This window comes from Mirounga leonina, unplaced genomic scaffold, assembly GCF_011800145.1.
Source record: "Mirounga leonina isolate KUSES-001 unplaced genomic scaffold, KU_Mleo_1.0 Mir_165, whole genome shotgun sequence".
Lineage (NCBI taxonomy): Eukaryota > Metazoa > Chordata > Mammalia > Carnivora > Phocidae > Mirounga > Mirounga leonina.
The window spans coordinates 825799-845372 of record NW_023270415.1 but is presented as its reverse complement, the minus strand read 5'-3'; the positions used below and the strand labels follow the sequence as shown (position 1 = coordinate 845372).

Sequence of the window (19574 nt, the reverse complement as noted above, 5' to 3'; positions counted from 1 at the left end):
ATCTCACAATCCTGAGATCATGACCTGAGCCAAAATCAAGAGTTGGACACTTGACCAACTGAGCTACTCAGGCACCCCACTACATTAACATTTTATATTACTATTTTTAAGGGAGCATTTGGGTGCTTATAGCAATCTGGAACAGATTATAATAATAAAACATTTTTAAACATGATTAATAATTAAAACAAGTTTATTTTAGTATATTGACATGTATCCTTATTTTAACTCCTTTTATGTACCTGTGGGATTTCAGAATGTGCAGTTACTGGTTGAGTTAGTTAATAGTGTAATTTGTTTTTATAGTTATCCCTTTAAAATTTACAAAATTAAGGAAATGATCTCTGTGGGATGTCTTCATCCTACAGGACTTCCATCACACCACTTCCCGTAGGGTGTGAGCCTGTCCTAGGACCTCTTAGCATTCCCAGGGAGCCCTCTGCAGCCCTCCTCCCATTACCACTCTGCCCCATGCACCTGAGCCCTATCACATTGCAGGTGGAGCTGTGACAGGCACTTGGATAGGCTTGCAGAGGCACCAAAGAAGGGTGTCAGGGTACATACTCATGAGGGTAGGTTCTGCTGTGATTTGGGAAGTTAAAGTACCATGGGAAAAGATTATTTTTTAATGATGGTGTTATCGGGATTGCACAAAAGTGATAAACAATATTAATGTTTTGTCATTTTGTTATTTTTTCTCAGAGATCCAGAAAGTCAAGCAGATGATGAGTCTCGGGAAGTATTTAAGTTGGCAAAAGATGTGTTGATTCAAGGGTTGATTGATGAGAACGCTGGGCTTCAGTATGTGCTTCTCCTGGAATAATTGGGCCAGGACAAATAAAGTTAGGGATATTTCTTCCTAGATTTGCACTGAGTATTTTTCAGCACTTTTAGAATTATATTTATAGTATTAGCATTTTCTTTGCTTTCTCCATTCATAGTGTTTAATAAACCACATTAAGACTTAAAAATCCTGACAAGTTATTTTAATATAAAAGTCTTACAAAAGTGGTATGAATAAAGCTTTCTCTGCTCATGCAGTGAATCAGTGTCTCAAAATGAAAAAATCTGTAATGACAATTACTATGTTTATCATTTAACTCAAATAGTTGAGATCACACTATACGTATTAATAATGAGTGAAATGTTTGAAACTTTAGAAATAAGAGAGAACTATAATATTGACTATATGGGGAAGTATAAATGATGATTATTTTCTTTCGGGTTTGGCCAGCAAACCCTGAGATGGTGAATGAAAGGATTTCTCCCAACACCTTCGTAGGAGAAAGGGGAGGCCTGGGGGCCAGACGCTCAAGTGGCGAAAGGCCTTGAGCCAAGCTCAGTTTCCGCTTTTATCATGAGTTTAACTAATACACCATGTGCAAGGCAAGGAGTTCGTGAAGTATGTGACCACTACAGGTGCCTGTATTTTAAACCCACGCCCTGGATGAGACCCTTGAGCTCAGTAAGAATCCGGCTGCGTTCAGCCAAGAAACTTCAGAGGAGGCCCAGCATCCGGGCACTCCTCCTTTGATTTTCAATTAGTCTTATCCAGGGAGGTATATACAAGTCAGGTTTTATCTATCCAGGCACTGTGAATCCTCAGTTTTCCTCTAAAATGCCAACCGTGTTAGTTTTATGAATGTTTTATCAAGTACTAATTATATAAGAAGGGACATAAACTTTCTGTATGGTTCTATATTTCAATTTTCCATTCTGCCACAATTTTAAACTCATTTTGCTTTTCAGAAATGCATTTGCATTTCATAAGCATTCATAAATTGTAAAACCTAACCTGTATTTTTCTTTAGCGGGGGGAAGGACAGAGGGAGGGAGAGAGAGTCTTAAGAGAGAGAGGATCACACCCAAGAGAGAGAGAAAGCCCCCAATGTGGGCTTTGATCTCACAACCCTGAGATCATGACCTGAAATCAAGAGTCAGACTCTTCATCACCTGAGCCACCCAGGCGCCCCGAGCCTAACCTGGTTTTTGTTTTTTGTTTTTTTTTAAGATTTTATTTATTTATTTGACGGAGAGAGACACAGCGAGAGAGGGAACACAAGCAGGGGGAGTGGGAGAGGGAGAAGCAGGCTTCCCGCGGAGCAGGGAGCCCGATGCCGGCTAGATCCCAGGACCCTGGGATCATGACCTGACCCGAAGGCAGACGCTTAAGGACTGAGCCACCCAGGCGCCCCCCCCCCCCAACCTGGTTTTTAACTGGTTTAAGTTTTGAATATTTTATGGCACTAATTTTTGGAGTGAATTTTTTTAGCAAGGCAGTGAAGGAATACATATTTCTTAAGGTGTTTCCTCGGTTTCCAAATAGTTAATATTATATACTCATTGAAAACTTCCCAAACAGTAGAGATGAGAATAACATCATCCAGTTTTTCACCTCTTGTTAAATATGTTAAGGTTTTGGAATATTCCCTTCCTTCAGTGCATATTATTGTTCATAACTCAGATTAAACTCTTTATACAATTTTGGGTGTGGTTTTCCTCTGTGTTAAGCTTTATAGAGATGACAAACTGCCTTCTCCACATGACACTGTGTATAGGACATTCTTTCTTATTTGCCAGTATCTGAGAAATATGCTTCTTTCCTCTCTGCTTTTCAGATTAATTATTCGAAATTTCTGGAGCCATGAGACTAGATTACCTTCCAGTATCTTGGACCGATTGTTGGCACTAAATTCCTTATATTCTCCGAAGATAGAAATGCACTTTTTAAGTTTAGCAACAGATTTTCTGCTTGAAATGACCAGCATGAGCCCAGATTATCCAAACCCTGTGTTTGAGCATCCTCTGTCAGAATGTGAATTTCAGGTGAAGTACTTATCTCTGTAATAATAAATTTTATAAGCTTTTCCTGTCTTTTAGTCAACAAACATTTTCTAATAGAGTTAAACTAGCTGTCTTTTATTGAAATATAAATGACGTATGACATACTAGTTTCAGGTGTACAACATGATTTGATATTTGTTTGTATTGTGAGATGATCACCACAGTACCCCTAGTTAACATCCATCACCACATAGTTACAAATATTTTATCCTTGTGATGAGAACTTTTAACATCTACTCTCTTAGCAACTTTCAAATATATAATACAGTATTACTAACTATAGTCACCGTGCTACACATTCTATCTCCATGACTTATTTATTTTTTAACTGGAAGTTTGTACCTTTTGACCCCCTTCACCCATGTCCCCTTCCCCCCATCCTCTGCCTCTGGCAATCACCAGTCTGTTCTCTATATCTCTCAGTTCACTTTTTTTTTGTTTTGATGTTGTTGTTTAGATTCCACATGTGAGATCATGTGGTATTCGCCTTTCTCTGTCTGAAATATTTCACTTAGCATAATGCCCTCAAGGTCCATCCATGTTGTCACAGATGGCAGATTTCCTTCTTTTTTATGATTCAATAATAGTCCATTGTATATGTGTGTATATGTGTACACACACATACACATCACATTATCTTTATCCATTCATCCATCGATGGATACTAAGGTTACTTCAACGTCTTGGTTACTTTGAATAACGCTGCAGTGAACATAGAGGTACATATATCTTTTTGAGTTAGTGTTTTGTTTCCTTTGGATAAATACCCGGAAGTAGAATAGCTGGATCATTTCTTTTTTTAATTTTTTGAGGACCTCTATACTGTTTTCCTTAGTGTTTGCACCAATTTATATTCCCACCAACAGTGTATAAGGGTTTCCTCTTCTCCACGTCCTCACCAACACTTGTCATTTCTTGTCTTTTTTATCATAGCCACCTGACAGATGAGAGGTGATATCCCATTGTGATTTTGTTTTGTGTTTCCCTGATGATTAGGGATACTGGGCTTCTTATTTTACTTGAAATACTCAACACATTCCTTTCTGAAACACATTTGCTTCAGCCTCATCTGCTCACACTCTTCATATGCTCACACTTGTCCCCCTTTCAGCCTCCACTTAGATTTTCCTTTCTCCATAATGCCATTCTCCTTCCTCATCATCTCCCCATCAATTTGGTAGATACCGAGTTTGCATTTTCTCCAGGCAGGCTTAACAACCTGTGATGATTTACATATATGGACGTGCTCACTTCATCTCTGCCAACCTGGGCAGCAGAGCCTGACTGTTTTGCTTGCACTTGTCCTAGTGACTTTCCTAGTGTCGAGCACATGGTAGGACTTTGGAAGGAGTTGAGCCCTTTAGCTTGTTACTGTTGTGGTGACATTATTGAGGTGGCATTAAGCCATTTAATGCAAAATGTGAAGGAGGAGAAATACGGTTTTTCTCCCCCAGTACTAATCAGTATTTCTAGTTGGCAAATAATTATTTAGTTAAAATTTTTAAATTCAGAAAGGTGGTTCTTCAGCTGCTTCCCACAGAGATACATGAAATTATAGTACATATTTGCTGATAGTAGCAATGGATTTTAATAAAAATATTTCAGTGTTGGTAAAGAAGGACCATTATTTCACTTGGAGCTCTCTTATGTGCAGGAATATACCATTGATTCTGACTGGCGTTTCCGAAGTACTGTTCTCACTCCAATGTTTATTGAGACTCAAGCCTCCCAAAGTGCTCTCCAGGCCCGGACCCAGGAGGGATCCCTCCCAGCTCAAGGGGTGATGGCTAAGCAGATACGGGCCACCCAACAACAGTATGACTTCACACCTACACAAACTGCAGGTAACTGTCCACCTGAACACCTGCCTGCTCTGCACCAGGCAATATGATCTGTGGAAGTGGCCTCTACTACAAGAACATTGACTGTAAGAGAAGTGAAACAATAATAGTAAAAAGTGGTAAGAACCACAGAAAAGATACATCAGTCAAAGGAGAAAAGCACTGGGGTTCCAAGAGTCATCAAATTCTTAGAGTTGGAAGGGGGAGGGCTGAGGAGGAGTGATGGGGAGCTGGTGTTTAAAGGATATGGAGTTTCTGTTTAAGAAGATGGAAGGTGCTCTGCAGGTGAATTGAGGCGATGGTTGCCCAACTGTGTGACACCATAGTACTGTACACTTTAAATGGTTAAAATAGTTAATTTGGTGTTCTCTAAATTTTCAGTAAAAAAAAAAAAGGGATTATTTTTGACTAGGAAAAACAAAAGTTACAGTACATGTATGTATGTTTTATTTTGGTTTTGTCCAGAAAAATCCATTTAGTGCATCATATTTAAAATCCCTTATCTCAAAAGCAAAGTACTGAAGAGCTAAACCAAAATCATTTACTGTGTTTATAGTTTATTAAACTTTTCTTTTTTAAATCATTCACCTATTTCCTTTGATCAGAGAAGTACAAGTTGTGGAGTAAAACACCTAAATCATTTCATATAAGCATTTCAAATGTTTTTCCCTTAAATGAATTTTTTCATGTTCCATTGGTTCTAGAAGTATGAATGATTTGAATAATTACCATAGATATTTTATGACATTATATTAGAAGCCATGAATCTTTAGTACCTTATAGTAGATACAAAGTATCATTCCTATAATGATCACAGTGGCTTGAAAGAGTGCGTGGGGTGTTTCCTGCTTCACAAATGAGGACACTGAGGCTCAGACACCTAAGCTTCCTCGGGTCGCTCACTAGTAACCTGATAGAGCTTCTGCCTAGTGTCTTTCTGCTGTGACGTGGCTGTCTACCTGGAGGAGCTGTCCCCAGTGACTATGGCAGGTGAGCCCGTGGAGGCCCCAGGTGCCACCAGGATGATACATCCCTTGTTGCTCACAGTGTGTCTGGCAGTTGGCACTGCTCCAGATGCAGTGCTGGGGTGGTATGGGCTTGGCAGGGTTGTGCATTGCTGAGCATGCTGTGACATGCTCTGGTCATGCCTGTTTGTAGATGGCAGAAGCTCCTTTAATTGGCTAACTGGGAGCAGTATTGACCCACTGGTGGATTATACAGTCTCCTCATCATTGGATTCCTCATCTTCCTCCTTGCTGTTTGTCCACAAGAGGAGTGAAAAGTTACAGAGAGCACCCTTGAAGTCAGTGGGACCTGATTTTGGGAAAAAAAGGCTGGGCCTTCCAGGAGATGAGGTGGATAACAAAGCAAAAGGTAAAGTAAGCTTGCTGAAATATACTTAAAATAAGTTAATGCAGAAGATTAGATAAAGAAAGTACATTTCTGACTGCATTCACGTTTCCTTATAACCTGTGAATAAGCCAATTAAAATTTAATTCGGGGGCTCTGGGATGGCTCAGTCAATAGAGAATGCAACTCTTAATCTTGGGATCATGAGTTCGAGCCCCATGTTGGGGGTAGAGTTTACTTAAAAAAATAATAAAATTTAATTCAGTAAATATTGTTTGGGCACTTACCACGTTGAAAGCCTAGTTTGAGGTGTTCCAGAAAAGCTATTGAGTAAATTGGACTCAGTCCATTCATTTAGTGACTTTCTGAACATCAGGGCTTGGTAAGTAAACAGGTAGGTGACCTTGAGATGAGGCAGAATTAGTAAGTCTCAGAGAGAGAGAATGAGAGAGTGCCAGGAAGACCTGGGGAAGAGGCTGCCTTTGGGACTAACCTTGGGAGCTAGGGGTGTGGGAAGGGGGAGGGTAAACAAGGATTGAGGCAGGAAGTGTGGAGCATGTTTGGGAAGGGGAGGGGACCCAGATCAGCTTAAGATTGTTTAAGGACTGGCAGGCCTTGTAGAAGTCTAGCCTGTGCGACAAGCCCACTGGGAGCATAGAGCAGACAGCTAGGGATGTGGGCCTGCAGCTATTGGAGGCAACCATGGCTTTCTGTAGTGAACCAAGCAGACAGGCAGGGTTCTCTGGATGACCTCTTGGAGGGGGTCTGCATGGAGCAGCATGTGGGGTGCCTGAAGAGGCCCTGGAGGCCAAGGCCACAGGCACCCCCACCCCACCACACACCCAGGGTCCTGGTGGGGAAGATGAGGGGAGATGTGTCACAGGGGCTGCAGGGAAGTGCTAGCAGAGCTCTAAGACCCAGTACTGGCTGAAAAGCAACTCAACTTTTTATGAGAATGGCAGCTCTGGGAGTGAGTCAAAGCCCAGAGGAAGAAAACGGAGAGAGAGAAAAGGTCCCAACACAGAGCCTTGGGGAAATGCCAACCATATGAATTTAGATATAAAGAAGTAAAATTAGGAGCAAGGATAAATTCCTTTTATTTATTTTTTCTTTTTTATTAAGTTTTTTATTTTAATCGCAGTATAGTTAACATACATTGTTATATTAGTTTCAGATGTACAATAACATAGTGATTTAACAATTCTATACATCATTACTCAGTGATCATGATAAGTGTACCCTTAATCCACTTCCCCTACTTTACTCATCCCCCCACTCACCTCCCCTCAGATATGCTTTATTTTATTTATTTTTTAAGATTTTTTTAAGTAATCTCTATACCCAACATGGAGCTCAAACTCACAACCCCAAGATCAAGAGTTGCACACTCTACTGACCGAGCCAGCCAGGTGCCCCTGATACCCTTTATTTTAAATGAGTAAGGGTAAATTCCTTTAGGAACTAAACACATACATGAAATACTTTCCTCATTTCCAACCACTCTTTTTCACATTTATGTTGCAGATCTGTGGCCATACATAATTCTGTGAATTAATGTAGGTGAGGTAAATCTAGCTTGCTTTCTCTCACCACTCTGGGTTTAAGGGGGCTAATGAGCCCCCTCCTGCTCCTGTCTATTCTGCTCCCTGCTTGCTTGCCTCCCACCAGTCTTCTTTCTTTTATATCCTCTTCCTCTGCTGTTTCTCTGCCAGACTGTCATCCAACCAGAGTGCATAGTTCTCTTGTCCTTCTGTAACTGACGATGAAAGTCCCGAAGTTAAAATGCAGTCCCAGAATGACTATATTACTTTCCCGTGACTCATGAAGTGTCTTGCTCACCTCAAACCCATGGCACATATATCTTCCCACAGAATTGTTGAGGTGTGCATTTGGGGCAGCCTGAAGTCCAGTTAATGCTTGATGATTGCCCATGACCCACTCATTAATAATTATTCTGGTTTAGATTTCTACATATTATTACTTGATTTCCTCTGAGTTGTACCACTGTCTTTTACTTTTACCCAACACATAAATGTTTCATCTCAAAAGAAATCTCTCCTGGAGCTTCTGAGCTACCCTGATCCAGGCTACTTGCTCTTGGGGTGTCTGCTCAGCTATGGTCTAGAGACCACCTCTTCATCCTGAGGGTCTTTTCACCTCTCTTGGATCTGATTCTTCTTCCTTGGCTTGTTCCTTCTTTCTGGTGAAGCACTTCTTGAGTATTCCTCAGAAGAGGGGTCAGAAACAGCTGTTTTTGATGCTTTGATGGCACTCATACCTGCTGGGTAATTTAGCTATAGAATTTTGAGTGTGAATTCATCAGGGTTTCCTAGTCCCCAGGGTTGGGTTGGGAAACCTGGTGGCATTCATTTTGTTGATTCTTTGTAAGAATTGTACTTTTTTCTCTGCAGAAGATCTTAGGATCCTTTCTTTTAAATCAATTAGGAAATTTCACAAAGGGTCCTTTGGAGCATGCAGATCTGTTTTAGTCCATTTTTCTGGGCACTAGGAGGGTCCTTTCAGACTGCTAACACATTTTCCAGTTCTGGAATATTTTTTCTTGGATGATTTAGTTGATGATTTCCTCATATCAGTTTTCTTTTTGGAATCCTGTTGCTTGGATATCAGACCTTATCAAATCTTGTAATTGTCTTGGTGTTTTTTTTTTTTCCTTTTTGCTTTGTATTCTGGGAAATCACTTTAACCTATCTTCTAACCCTTGCTTTTAAGTTATGATATCATATTTTTAGTTTCCATGAGCTTTTTATATTCTCTGAATGCCTTTCCAGTCCTTGATCCACTGTTGCAATTTCTACTTTTGTCTTTTTGATAAATGATAATATTTTGAAATTTTTTTCCCCTGGATGGACTGCTTTCAACAGTTGCTCTTTCTCTATTGCTTTTTTGTTTTGTTTTTTCATTTCTGTCTTTCATGTTTGAAGCTTTCCTCAAAATGTCTGGTGACTTGGCTTTTAGCTTATACTCCCAGATGGGGCACTAAAAAGCCATTTGGAATAGCTACACATTGGGAATGTGGAGGTCAGACTAGACCAGGACACTGAAACTCCTGACGTGTTGATATTGTTGCCTGTGCTTTTGTGCTGGTGGATTACCCAGAGGCAAAATCTCCAGTCTCTTGCCTGCAGGCTAGCAGGCCAGGGTGCCAGCACTCTAGACGCCAAGCAGAAGCAGGCAGCTACAGGTTCCAGAAGCCCTTGTGGTCGCTCGTGGTGTAGTTGCTGTGCCTGCAGCTGTGCCGACCCTGTGCACCCATGGGCCGTGTGTCCTCTCCCAGGGTCCACACCTGCAGCACGAGGGGCAGTGCTTTCTAACCGCACCTCCTGCTGCAGCCTCACTTTCCTCCCTTCCCGTAGACATGCCTGCTGCTGCCAGGTCCAAAGCCTTCCAGGTCTTCTCCACTGTCCTTGCTTTGTCCCTGTTCTCTGCATGGTGGCACTGGGGTTGGGCTGAGTTAGTGACAACTTTCTACTCTCTAGCTTCCAAAACTGGTTAGTGGTCTCCTCTGCTATTCTCTGTTCTTCATAGACTTATGCCATTAAAACAAAACAGAACTGCTAGATGAAAGTAAAAAATGGAGGTAAGCAAATAATTCTACTTTTATTTTAGGGGATTCTAGAAAGGAGGTAAAGTAAACTACAAACATCAAATTGGCTATCTGTAACAAACCTTTATATTCTTCAGGTATAGACAATCGGGCAGAAATATTAAGATTACGCAGACGATTTATAAAGGACCAAGAAAAGCTCAGTTTGATTTATACCAGAAAGAGTATTGCTGAACAAAAACGAGAGAAGGTTTGTATCTGTTTCGAGAATTTGAGTGGTCAGAGATATTTACTTTATATCAAAGGATATATACTAAAGAAATAAGTTTCTTGTCAGATATTTCTTCCATAACAAAATTACAGAAGCAGCACTATGAGTTAAAGTTACTTATGAACCAAAGATTATTCCTCTGACTAATGTAGATGTAAAGGACAGTTGTGACTCACTAATGAGGTCATGGGAATCTTGGAATGGGGCCTGTGTGGGTAGTCCTTTGGATCTGCGGTATGTTGTGGCTCACAGGCACTGCCAGGACCTCATACCTGCCCCTTATCTCAGACTCACTGCAGCTTGGCTTTGTTCTTCTCTGTGACAGCCTGGCTTTCTCCATGTGATAGAGACACAGCCTCCAATCATTCCTGAATGGTCTTACAACTTTAGCTGCTGGGAAGAATTAGCCAGAGCCTTGACCCACTTTGGGTCTGGAGCCACTGTGGGACCACATCACAACCAGCCACTCTCCTAGGGGTACCTGGATAAAGAGGGAATGGTGAGCCCAGAGAAAGCGGTGAGCAGGCCAGGCGGATGGTCCAGGGTTATCTGCTGAAAGCAGTTGACCTAGCATGGCATAAATTAAACGTTTATCAAAATGTGGAAATAATGAAAGAGTTTGTTTAGCCATAGCTTCAGTATTACTTACAAATCAGTAATTATGACAAAATTTTCAAGAAAGACAAGATTGTGAGTTAAAAAAAAAACCTGAGTTTGTTCTAATTCAGTTTAAATCCTCAGTCACTTAATTAACTTGCAAATCTGAGTATGAAGTAGTTGAATGGTTCCACTATATCTTCTGTGGAAAGAAAAGGTACATTTCATCTTTCTCTTGTCTCTGTAAGTACAGCTATTCTCTTGAAGATGAGGGTCCAAAATCAGTGCCCCACAGTCATCCCACCTCCTTCTCACTGGCCCCACCACACATGGAGAGCGTTCTGCTTTTTCTACTCGGAGAAGTAACCACAAGCTACTAATTAAGCCTGAAACCTAAGTAGGTGTGCCTGAAGGAAATAACAAGCAGAATATAAACAGAAGGAAAAGATAAAACCAGGATTGTTGGGTAGAAATCACAGGGAGATATTTTGGTCTGATACAAAGAAAGTCCTTTAAATAATTAATAAATGTGGAATGGCCTGCTGTGTGAGGCCATGCATTCCCTGTGACACAGCTGTTTTCATCTGAAGTGGCTGACCTCTCAGTAAGAATGGCATGGAGGTAATCAAGCATCAAAAGTCCATGCGCTTTATTTGTTGGGAGCATTGTGCTCAGTGTCAGGCACTACTCTCAATGCTAGTGGTACAGAGGCAAATACAATACAAGCATTCATGGAGCTACAACCCAGGGTGTACAACAGAACAACAATAACAAAAAAAAATGAATGAGTTAAGATTATAACGTGCAGTGTTGAAATTAAGTGATGACTATGTGTGGGAAGACTGTTAAAGAGGAAGTGAGAAAGCAAGCCTCTTTGAAGATGATATCAGAGATGGGAACCAAATGATGAGAGAAAAACTGTGAAAAGACATTCTAGGCAGAGATGAACAGGTCCCACAGTCTTGTGTGGTGGGGAGTCGGGGGTGACTCAAGAGCAGGTTCAAGGCTAGTCTGGCCTGAGCAGGTGAGCAGGGTAGGGAGGAGCTGGGATTTAGGGGCTGTGGTGATATCACTGGGCCTGATAGCCAAGGTTTTTTTTTTTTAAAGAGGAAGTAAGAGGAAGTACAGCCCTCTGAGATATGGCTTTAAAAAGTTTTAATTCAAGTTCTGTGAGTTTATAAATATTCACATTATTTTGTGAGGAATATTTAAATAATCTTCTTACTACTCATTTGATAGCAATTTTTATTTTGGATTTATTGTCTACCATAGACTGTAGTGACCAAACCATTTTGGATAAAAATTGTCATCAGGATCACCTTTATGTTAAAGATAAGTACTGACTAACTGTTTCATAGTTCATGCACTACAGATTTCTTCAGTAAGAATTCTAATCTTCTTTCTCTGGTTCTAATGATTATAGGAGATTAAGAGTGAATTAAAAATGAAGCACGATGCCCAAGTCATTTTGTACAGGAGTTACCGTCAAGGAGACCTTCCTGACATTCAGATTAAATACAGTAGCCTGATCACCCCCTTGCAAGCTGTGGCCCAGGTTGGTCCTTGAATGCTGCATTTTTCTATTGACAGAAAAAAAACTGTTTTAACAGTTTCAGGGGGCTACTATGTGCAAGGAGAAATGGTTGATGCTACACTGTATCATAAATGAGGTGTTGATTTGTCTTTAACAATGGACTTGGTTAAAAGACATTGGTCCAAGTCTTGGCCCTGCTGTTTCCTGGCTCTAAAACTTCTTTTCACAGGTGCAACTCACTTAGAGTCATCTAGAAGATAGCCCTGCAGGTGGGATCCTTGTCAAGACATTTAATGCTCTGAGACAGAGCTTCTTCACCTATAAAACCAGGGAGTGAAATCTATTTTTCTTACCAATAATATTGGTCAGTGAAATAATGTGTAATAAATTTTAAAATGCTAAGCCACTTAAATCATTGCTTATACAAGATCCTTTTGGAGGGCTGGGGGGATCAGGAGACTATCAGTTTATGGGTGGAATTAGTATTTTACTTCTCTGTTAATTTTCTTAATAGCGGAGGATTGGAAATATTTTTCTAAGTTGTTAGGGTTGAGAGTGAACGAAGTTTTCTAGCTGAATTCTCTGACAAAACCAGGATATTTATTCCCAGAAAGCCTAATTAATATTTCTTTGACTTTTATCAAAAAAACTTTAAAAATTATGCTAGGTGCTGAAATATAATGCCATATATTTTATTATATGTAAATTTTCAGAACTAATATTATGTGTAATACTAAGTTATATCTGCATAGTCTTTTACTCTTTTTTTAAGCTTTTTATTTAATCTGAATAAATATAGATTGACAGGAATTTGCAAAAATAGTACTTAGTCCCATATACTCTTTTTTTTTAGTCCCATATACTTTTTTTTTAATTTTTTTATTCTTATGTTAATCCCCATACATTACATCATTAGTTTTAGATGTAGTGTTCCATGATTCATTGTTTGTGCATAACACCCAGTGCTCCATGCAGCATGTACCCTCCTAAATACCCACCACCAGGCTAACCCATCCTCCCACCCCCCTCCCCTCTAGAACCCTCAGTTTGTTTTTCAGAGTCCATCATTTCTCATAGTTCGTCTACCCCTCCGATTTCCCCCCTTCATTCTTCCCCTCCTGCTACCTTCTTCTTTTTTTTTTTTTAACATATATTGCATTATTTGTTTCAGAGGTACAGATCTGAGATTCAACAGTCTTGCACAATTCACAGCGCTTACCAGAGCACATACCCTCCCCAGTGTCTATCACCCCGTCACCGCATCCCTCCCACCCGACCCTCCACTCCAGCAACCCTCAGTTTGTTTCCTGCGATTAAGAATTCCTCATATCAGTGAGGTCATATGATACATGTCTTTCTCTGTTTGACTTATTTCGCTCAGCATAATACCCTCCAGTTCCATCCACGTCGTTGCAAATGGCAAGATCTCATTCCTTTTGATGGCTGCATAATATTCCATTGTATATATATACCACTTCTTCTTTATCCATTCATCTGTCGATGGACAACTTGGCTCTTTCCACAGTTTGGCTATTATGCACATTGCTGCTATAAACATCGGGGTGCACGTACCCTTTCGGATCCCTACTTTTGTATCTTTGGGGTAAATACCCAGTAGTGCAATTGCTGGATCATATGGTAGCTCTATTTTCAACTTTTTGAGGAACCTCCATACTGTTTTCCAGAGTGGCTGCACCAGCTTGCATTCCCACCAACAGTGTAGGAGGGTTCCCCTTTCTCCACATCCCTGCCAACATCTGTCCTTTCCTGACTTGTTAATTTTAGCCATTCTGACTGGTGTGAGGTGGTATCTCATTGAGGTTTTGATTTGAATTTCCCTGATACCGAGCGATATTGAGCACTTTTTCATGCGTCTGCTGGCCATTTTGATGTCTTCTTTGGAAAAATGTCTGTTCGTGTCTTCTGCCCATTTCTTGATTGGATTCTTTGTTCTTTGGGTGTTGAGTTTGATGAGTTCTTTATAGATTTTGGATACTAGCCCTTTATCTGATACGTCATTTGCAAATATCTTCTCCCATTCTGTCGGTTGTCTTTTGGTTTTGTTGACTGTTTCCTTTGCTTTACAAAAGCTTTATATGTTGATGAAGTCCCAATAGTTCCTTTTTGCCCTTGCTTCCCTTGCCTTTGGCGATGTTTCTAGGAAGAAGTTGCTTCGGCTGAGGTCAAACAGGTTGCTGCCTGTGTTCTCCTTTAGGATTTTGATGGACTCCTGTCTCACATTGAGGTCTTTCAACCATTTGGAGTCTATTTTTGTGTGTGGTGTAAGGAAATGGTCCACTTTCATTCTTCTGCATGTGGCTGTCCAATTTTCCCAACACCATTTGTTGAAGAGACTGTCTTTTTTCCATTGGACATTCTTTCCTGCTTTGTCAAAGATTAGTTGAACATAGAGTTGAGGGTCCATTTCTGGGCTTTCTATTCTGTTCCATTGATCTATGTGTCTGTTTTTGTGCCAGTACCATACTGTCTTGATGATGACAGCTTTGTAATAGAGCTGAAGTCCGGAATTGTGATGCCGCCAGCTTTGCTTTTCTTTTGCAACATTCCTCTGGCTATGCGGGGTCTTTTCTGGTTCCATACAAATTTTAGGATAATTTGTTCCATATCTTTGAAAAAAGTGGATGGTATTTTGATGGGGATTGCATTGAATGTGTAGATTGCTCTAGGTAGCATTGACATCTTCACAATATTTGTTCTTCCAATCCATGAGCATGGAACGTTTTTCCATTTCTTTGTGTCTTCCTCAATTTCTTTCATGAGTATTTTAGAGTTTTCTGAGTACAGATCCTTTGTCTCTTTGGTTAGATTTATTCCTACGTATCTTATGGTTTTGGGTGCAATTGTAAATGGGATCGACTCCTTAATTTCTTTCTTCTGTCTTGTTGGTGTATAGGAATGCCACTGACTTCTGTGCATTGATTTTATATCCTGCCACTTTACTGAATTCCTGTATGAGTTCTAGCAGTTTTGGGGTGGAGTCTTTGGGGTTTTCCACATAAAGTATCATATCATCTGCAAAGAGTGAGAGTTTGACTTCTTCTTTGCCGATTTGGATGCCTTTTCTTTCTTTTTGTTGTCTCAATGCTGTGGCTAGGACTTCCAATACTATGTTGAATAGCAGTGGTGATAGTGGACATCCCTGCCTCGTTCCTGACCTTAGGGGGAAAGCTCTCAGTTTTTCCCCATTGAGAATGATATTCACTGTAGGTTTTTCATAGATGGCTTTTATGATATTGAGGTATGTACCCTCTATGCCTATACTCTGAAGAGTTTTGATGAAGAAAGGATGCTGTACTTTGTCAAAAGCTTTTTCTGCATCTGTTGAGAGGATCATATGATTCTTGTTCTTTCTTTTGTTAATGTATTGTATCACATTGATTGATGTGCGGATGTTGAACCAACCTTGCAGCCCAGGGATAAATCCCACTTGGTCGTGGTGAATAATCCTTGTAATGTAGTGTTGGATCCTATTGGCTAGTATTTTGGTGAGAATTTTTGCATCCATGTTCATCAGGGATATTGGTCTGTAATTCTCCTTTTTGATGGGGTCTTTGTCTGGTTTTGGGATCAAGGTAATGCTGGCCTCATAGAATGAGTTTGGAAGTTTTCCTTCCATTTCTATTTTTTGGGACAGTTTCAGAAGAATAGCTATTAATTCTTCTTGAAATGTTTGGTAGAATTCCCCTAGGAAGCCATCTGGCCCTGGGCTTTTGTTTTTTGGGAAATTTTTGATGACTGCTTCAATTTCCTTAGTGGTTATAGGTCTGTTCAGGTTTTCTATTTCTTCCTGGTTCAGTTTTGGTAGTTGATACATCTCTAGGAATGCATCCATTTCTTCCAGGTTATCTAATTTGCTGGCATAGGGTTGCTCATAATATGTTCTTAAAATTGTTTGTATTTCTTTGGTGTTGGTTGCGATCTCTCCTCTTTCATTCATGATTGTGTTGATTTGGGTCCTTTCTCTTTTCTCCTTGATAAGTCAGGCCAGGGGTTTATCAATCTTCTTAATTCTTTCAAAGAACCAGCTCCTAGTTTCGTTGATCTCTTCTGCTGTTCTTTTGGTTTCTGCTCTGATCTTTATTTCTCTTCTCCTGCTGGGTTTAGGCTTTATTTGCTGTTCTTTCTCCAGCTCCTTTAGGTGTAGGGTTAGGTTGTATACTTGAGACCTTTCTTGTTTCTTGAGAAAGGCTTGTATTGCTATATACTTTCCTCTTAGGACTGCCTTTGCTGCATCCCAAAGATTTTGAATAGTTGTGTTTTCATTTTCATTGGTTTCCATGTATTTTTTTAATTCTTCTTTAATTCCTGGTTGACCCATTCATTCTTCAGTAGGATGCTCTTTAGCCTCCATGTATTTGAGTTCTTTCCGACTTTCCTCTTGTGACTGAGTTCTAGTTTCAAAGCATTGTGGTCTGAAAATAGGCAGGGAATGATCCCAATCTTTTGGTACCAGTTGAGACCTGATTTATGACCTAGGATGTGATCTATTCTGGAGAATGTTCCATGGGGACTAGAGAAGAACGTGTATTCCGTTGCTTTGGGATGGAATGTTCTGAGTATGTCTGTGAAGTCCATTTGGTCCAGTGTGTCATTTAAAGTCTTTATTTCCTTGTTGATCTTTTGCTTAGACGATCTGTCCATTTCAGTGAGGGGGTGTTAAAGTCCCCCACTATTATTGTATTGTTGTCGATGTGTTTCTTTGCTTTTGTTATTAATTGGCTTATATAATTGGCTGCTTCCATGTTAGGGGCATAGATATTTACAATTGTTAGATCTTCTTGTTGGATAGACCCTTTAAGTAGGATATAATGTCCTTCCTCATCTCTTATTACAGTCTTTGGTTTAAAATCTAATTTGTCTGATATAAGGATTGCCACCCCAGCTTTCTTTTGGTGTCCATTAGCATGGTAAATGGTTTTCCACCACCTCACTTTCAATCTGGTGTTGTCTTTGGGTCTAAAATGAGTCTCTTGCAGACAGCATATTGATGGGTCTTGTTTTTTAATCCAGTCTGATAGCCTGTGTCTTTTGATTGGGGCACTTAGCCCAGTTACATTCAGGGTAACTATTGAAAGATAGGAATTTAGTGCCATTGTATTGCCTGTAAGGTGACTGTTACCGTATATTGTCTGTGTTCCTTTCTGGTCTATGTTGCTTTTAGGGTCTCTCTTTGCTTAGAGGACCCCTTTCAAGATTTCTTGTATGGCTGGTTTTGTGTTTGCAAATTCCTTTGGTTTTTGTTTGTCCTGGAAGCTTTTTATCTCTCCTTCTATTTTCAATGACAGCCTAGCTGGATATAGTATTCTTGGCTGCCTATTTTTCTCATTTAGTGCTCTGAATATATCCTGCCAGTCCTTTCTGGCCTGCCAGGTCTCTGTGGATAGGTCTGTTGCCAGTCTAATGTTTCTACCATTGTAGGTTACAGATCTCTTCTCCCAAGCTGCTTCAGGATTTTCTCTTTGTCTCTGAGACTTGTAAGTTTTACTATTAGATGTCGGGGTGTTGACCTATTTTTATTGATTTTGAGAGGGGTTCTCTGTGCTTCCTGGATTTTGATGCCTGTTTCCTTCCCCAAAGTAGGGAAGTTCTCTGCTATAATTTGCTCCATTATACCTTCTGCCCCTCTCTCTCTTTCTTCTTCTTCTGAGATCCCAATTATTCTAATGTTGTTTCATCTCATGGTATCGCTTATCTCTCGAATTCTGCCCTCGTGATCCAGTAGTTGTTTATCTCTCTTTTTCTCAGCTTCTTTATTTTCCATCATTTCGTCTTCTATATCACTCATTCTCTCTTCTGCCTCATTTATCCTAGCAGTTAGCGCCCCCATATTTGATTGCACCTCATTAATAGCCTTTTTGATTTCTACTTGGTTAGCTTTTAGTTCTTTTACTTCTTCAGAAAGGATTTCTCTAATAACTTCCATATTTTTTTCAAGCCCAGCTAGTATCTTTAAAGGAATGATTCTGAACTCTAGATCTGACATTGTACTAATGTCCGTATTGAGTAGGTCCCTGGCAGTCGGTACTACCTCTTGTTCTTTTTGTTGAGGTGATTTTTTTCATCTTGTCATTTTGTGCAGGGGAGAATAGATCAATGAGAGAACAAAATGCTAGCAGAGTAACAACGTTCCCAGAAAATATACTCTAAACAAATCAGAAAAGACCTGAAGCAGTGGGAAAAGAAAGGGAAAGAGAGAAAAAAGATAAAGATAAAGATAAAAACAAACAAAACAAAACAACAACAACAACAAAAACCCAGAATGTGTTCAAATATGATCAGGCTGGTACATAGATCAGTGCCACACACTAGATTTTGGGTGTATTTTGGTCTGTTAGAAGAAAGTGCCTCCCAAAATTTTAAAGAAAGAAAAACTTATATATGTACAAAAATAAGGGTTGATATGAAGGGATGGAATATGAATGTAAAGATGGAAATTTAAAAATTTTATAAAAGGAATTGATAAGTTGTTTTAAAAAGAAAGAAGAGGATTTAAAAAAAGAAAAAAAAAGGGATAGAATGTGATCAGTCAGGGGAGTAGAAAAAACTATATACTGGAGATTTAGGGTATATTTTGATCTGTTAGAAGAAACTATCTCAATTTTAAAGAGAGAACAACTTACATATATATGCCAAAAATACGGGTAACTACTACGGAGGGATAGAATATGACTCTAAAAATGAAAAATAAAAATGTTTTTTAAAAAAGGGATTGATAAGATGTTGGTTGAAAAAAGGAAAAAGAAAAATTCAAAAAAAAAAAAGACAGTTAAAAAAAAAATTAACTTTGAAAGACTAAAGAATCATTGTAAAAAAGCCGTGAATTCTATGTGTAGTATTCCCCTAGTGCTGGAGTTCTGCCGTTCTCATTGATCGGTAAACTTGGCCTTGGCTGGCTGTTCTCGCTGATCTTCTGGGGGAGGGGCCTGTTGCCGTGGTTTCCAAGTGTCTTTGCCGGAGGCGAAATTGCCCCGCCCTTGCCCGGTCTGGGCTAAGTAATCTGCTCGGGCTGCTCTCCAGAGCTTTTGTTCCCTGCGAGCTTTCGGTACAGCTTTGGAGGCGGAGAGTGAAAATGGCGGCCTCCCAATCTTCGCCCCGGAGGAGCCAAGAACTTGGGCCCCGCTCCTCAGTGAGCCCCCAGAGAAAAGCCGTCAGTCACTCCCGTCTCCCCAGTCTCCGGCCGCACTCCGTGCTCACCCGGCCTGTGACCGCACATTTCTATCTCTGGCACCCGACCCCGGGTGGAGTCTCCAAACCCAGCAGATCCCTGCAGTGACTCCTGCGCGGCTCCTCCCCGGGGAGGAAGGTGAGTCTCTCCAGATCTGCCGCTTGTTGGGTCCCTGCTGGAGGAGCAGGGGCCCGATTAGGCCATGGATCACGGTTTATGGCAACCCCGAGCTGAGAGCCCGCACCTGGGCTCCGCCTCTGCAGCCGGCTTCTCTGCTCCGTTACCTGGGAGCTCTGCCACACTCAGGCACCCCCAGTCTTTCTGTGACCCCGAGGGTCCTGAGACCACACTGTCCCGGAGGGTTCCACCCCTCTCTTAGCCACCAG

At 40.5% G+C, this 19574-nt stretch overlaps 1 protein-coding gene across 5 annotated transcripts in view; it reads left to right on the top strand.

Annotated features, from left to right (window-relative positions):
* PRKDC (protein kinase, DNA-activated, catalytic subunit) overlaps positions 1 to 19574 on the top strand; it is a 243275-nt gene that overhangs the window by 149754 nt on the left and 73947 nt on the right. For 4 of the 5 annotated variants that reach the window (XM_035011118.1, XM_035011120.1, XM_035011116.1 and 1 more), the window contains 6 exons: positions 703 to 801; positions 2619 to 2826; positions 4499 to 4688; positions 5844 to 6059; positions 9738 to 9850; positions 11892 to 12023. In XM_035011118.1, coding sequence (XP_034867009.1) covers positions 703 to 801; positions 2619 to 2826; positions 4499 to 4688; positions 5844 to 6059; positions 9738 to 9850; positions 11892 to 12023 — 958 coding nt within the window. The remainder of the gene's footprint in view (positions 1 to 702; positions 802 to 2618; positions 2827 to 4498; positions 4689 to 5843; positions 6060 to 9737; positions 9851 to 11891; positions 12024 to 19574) is intronic. The other variant, XM_035011117.1, reaches the window with a different exon arrangement.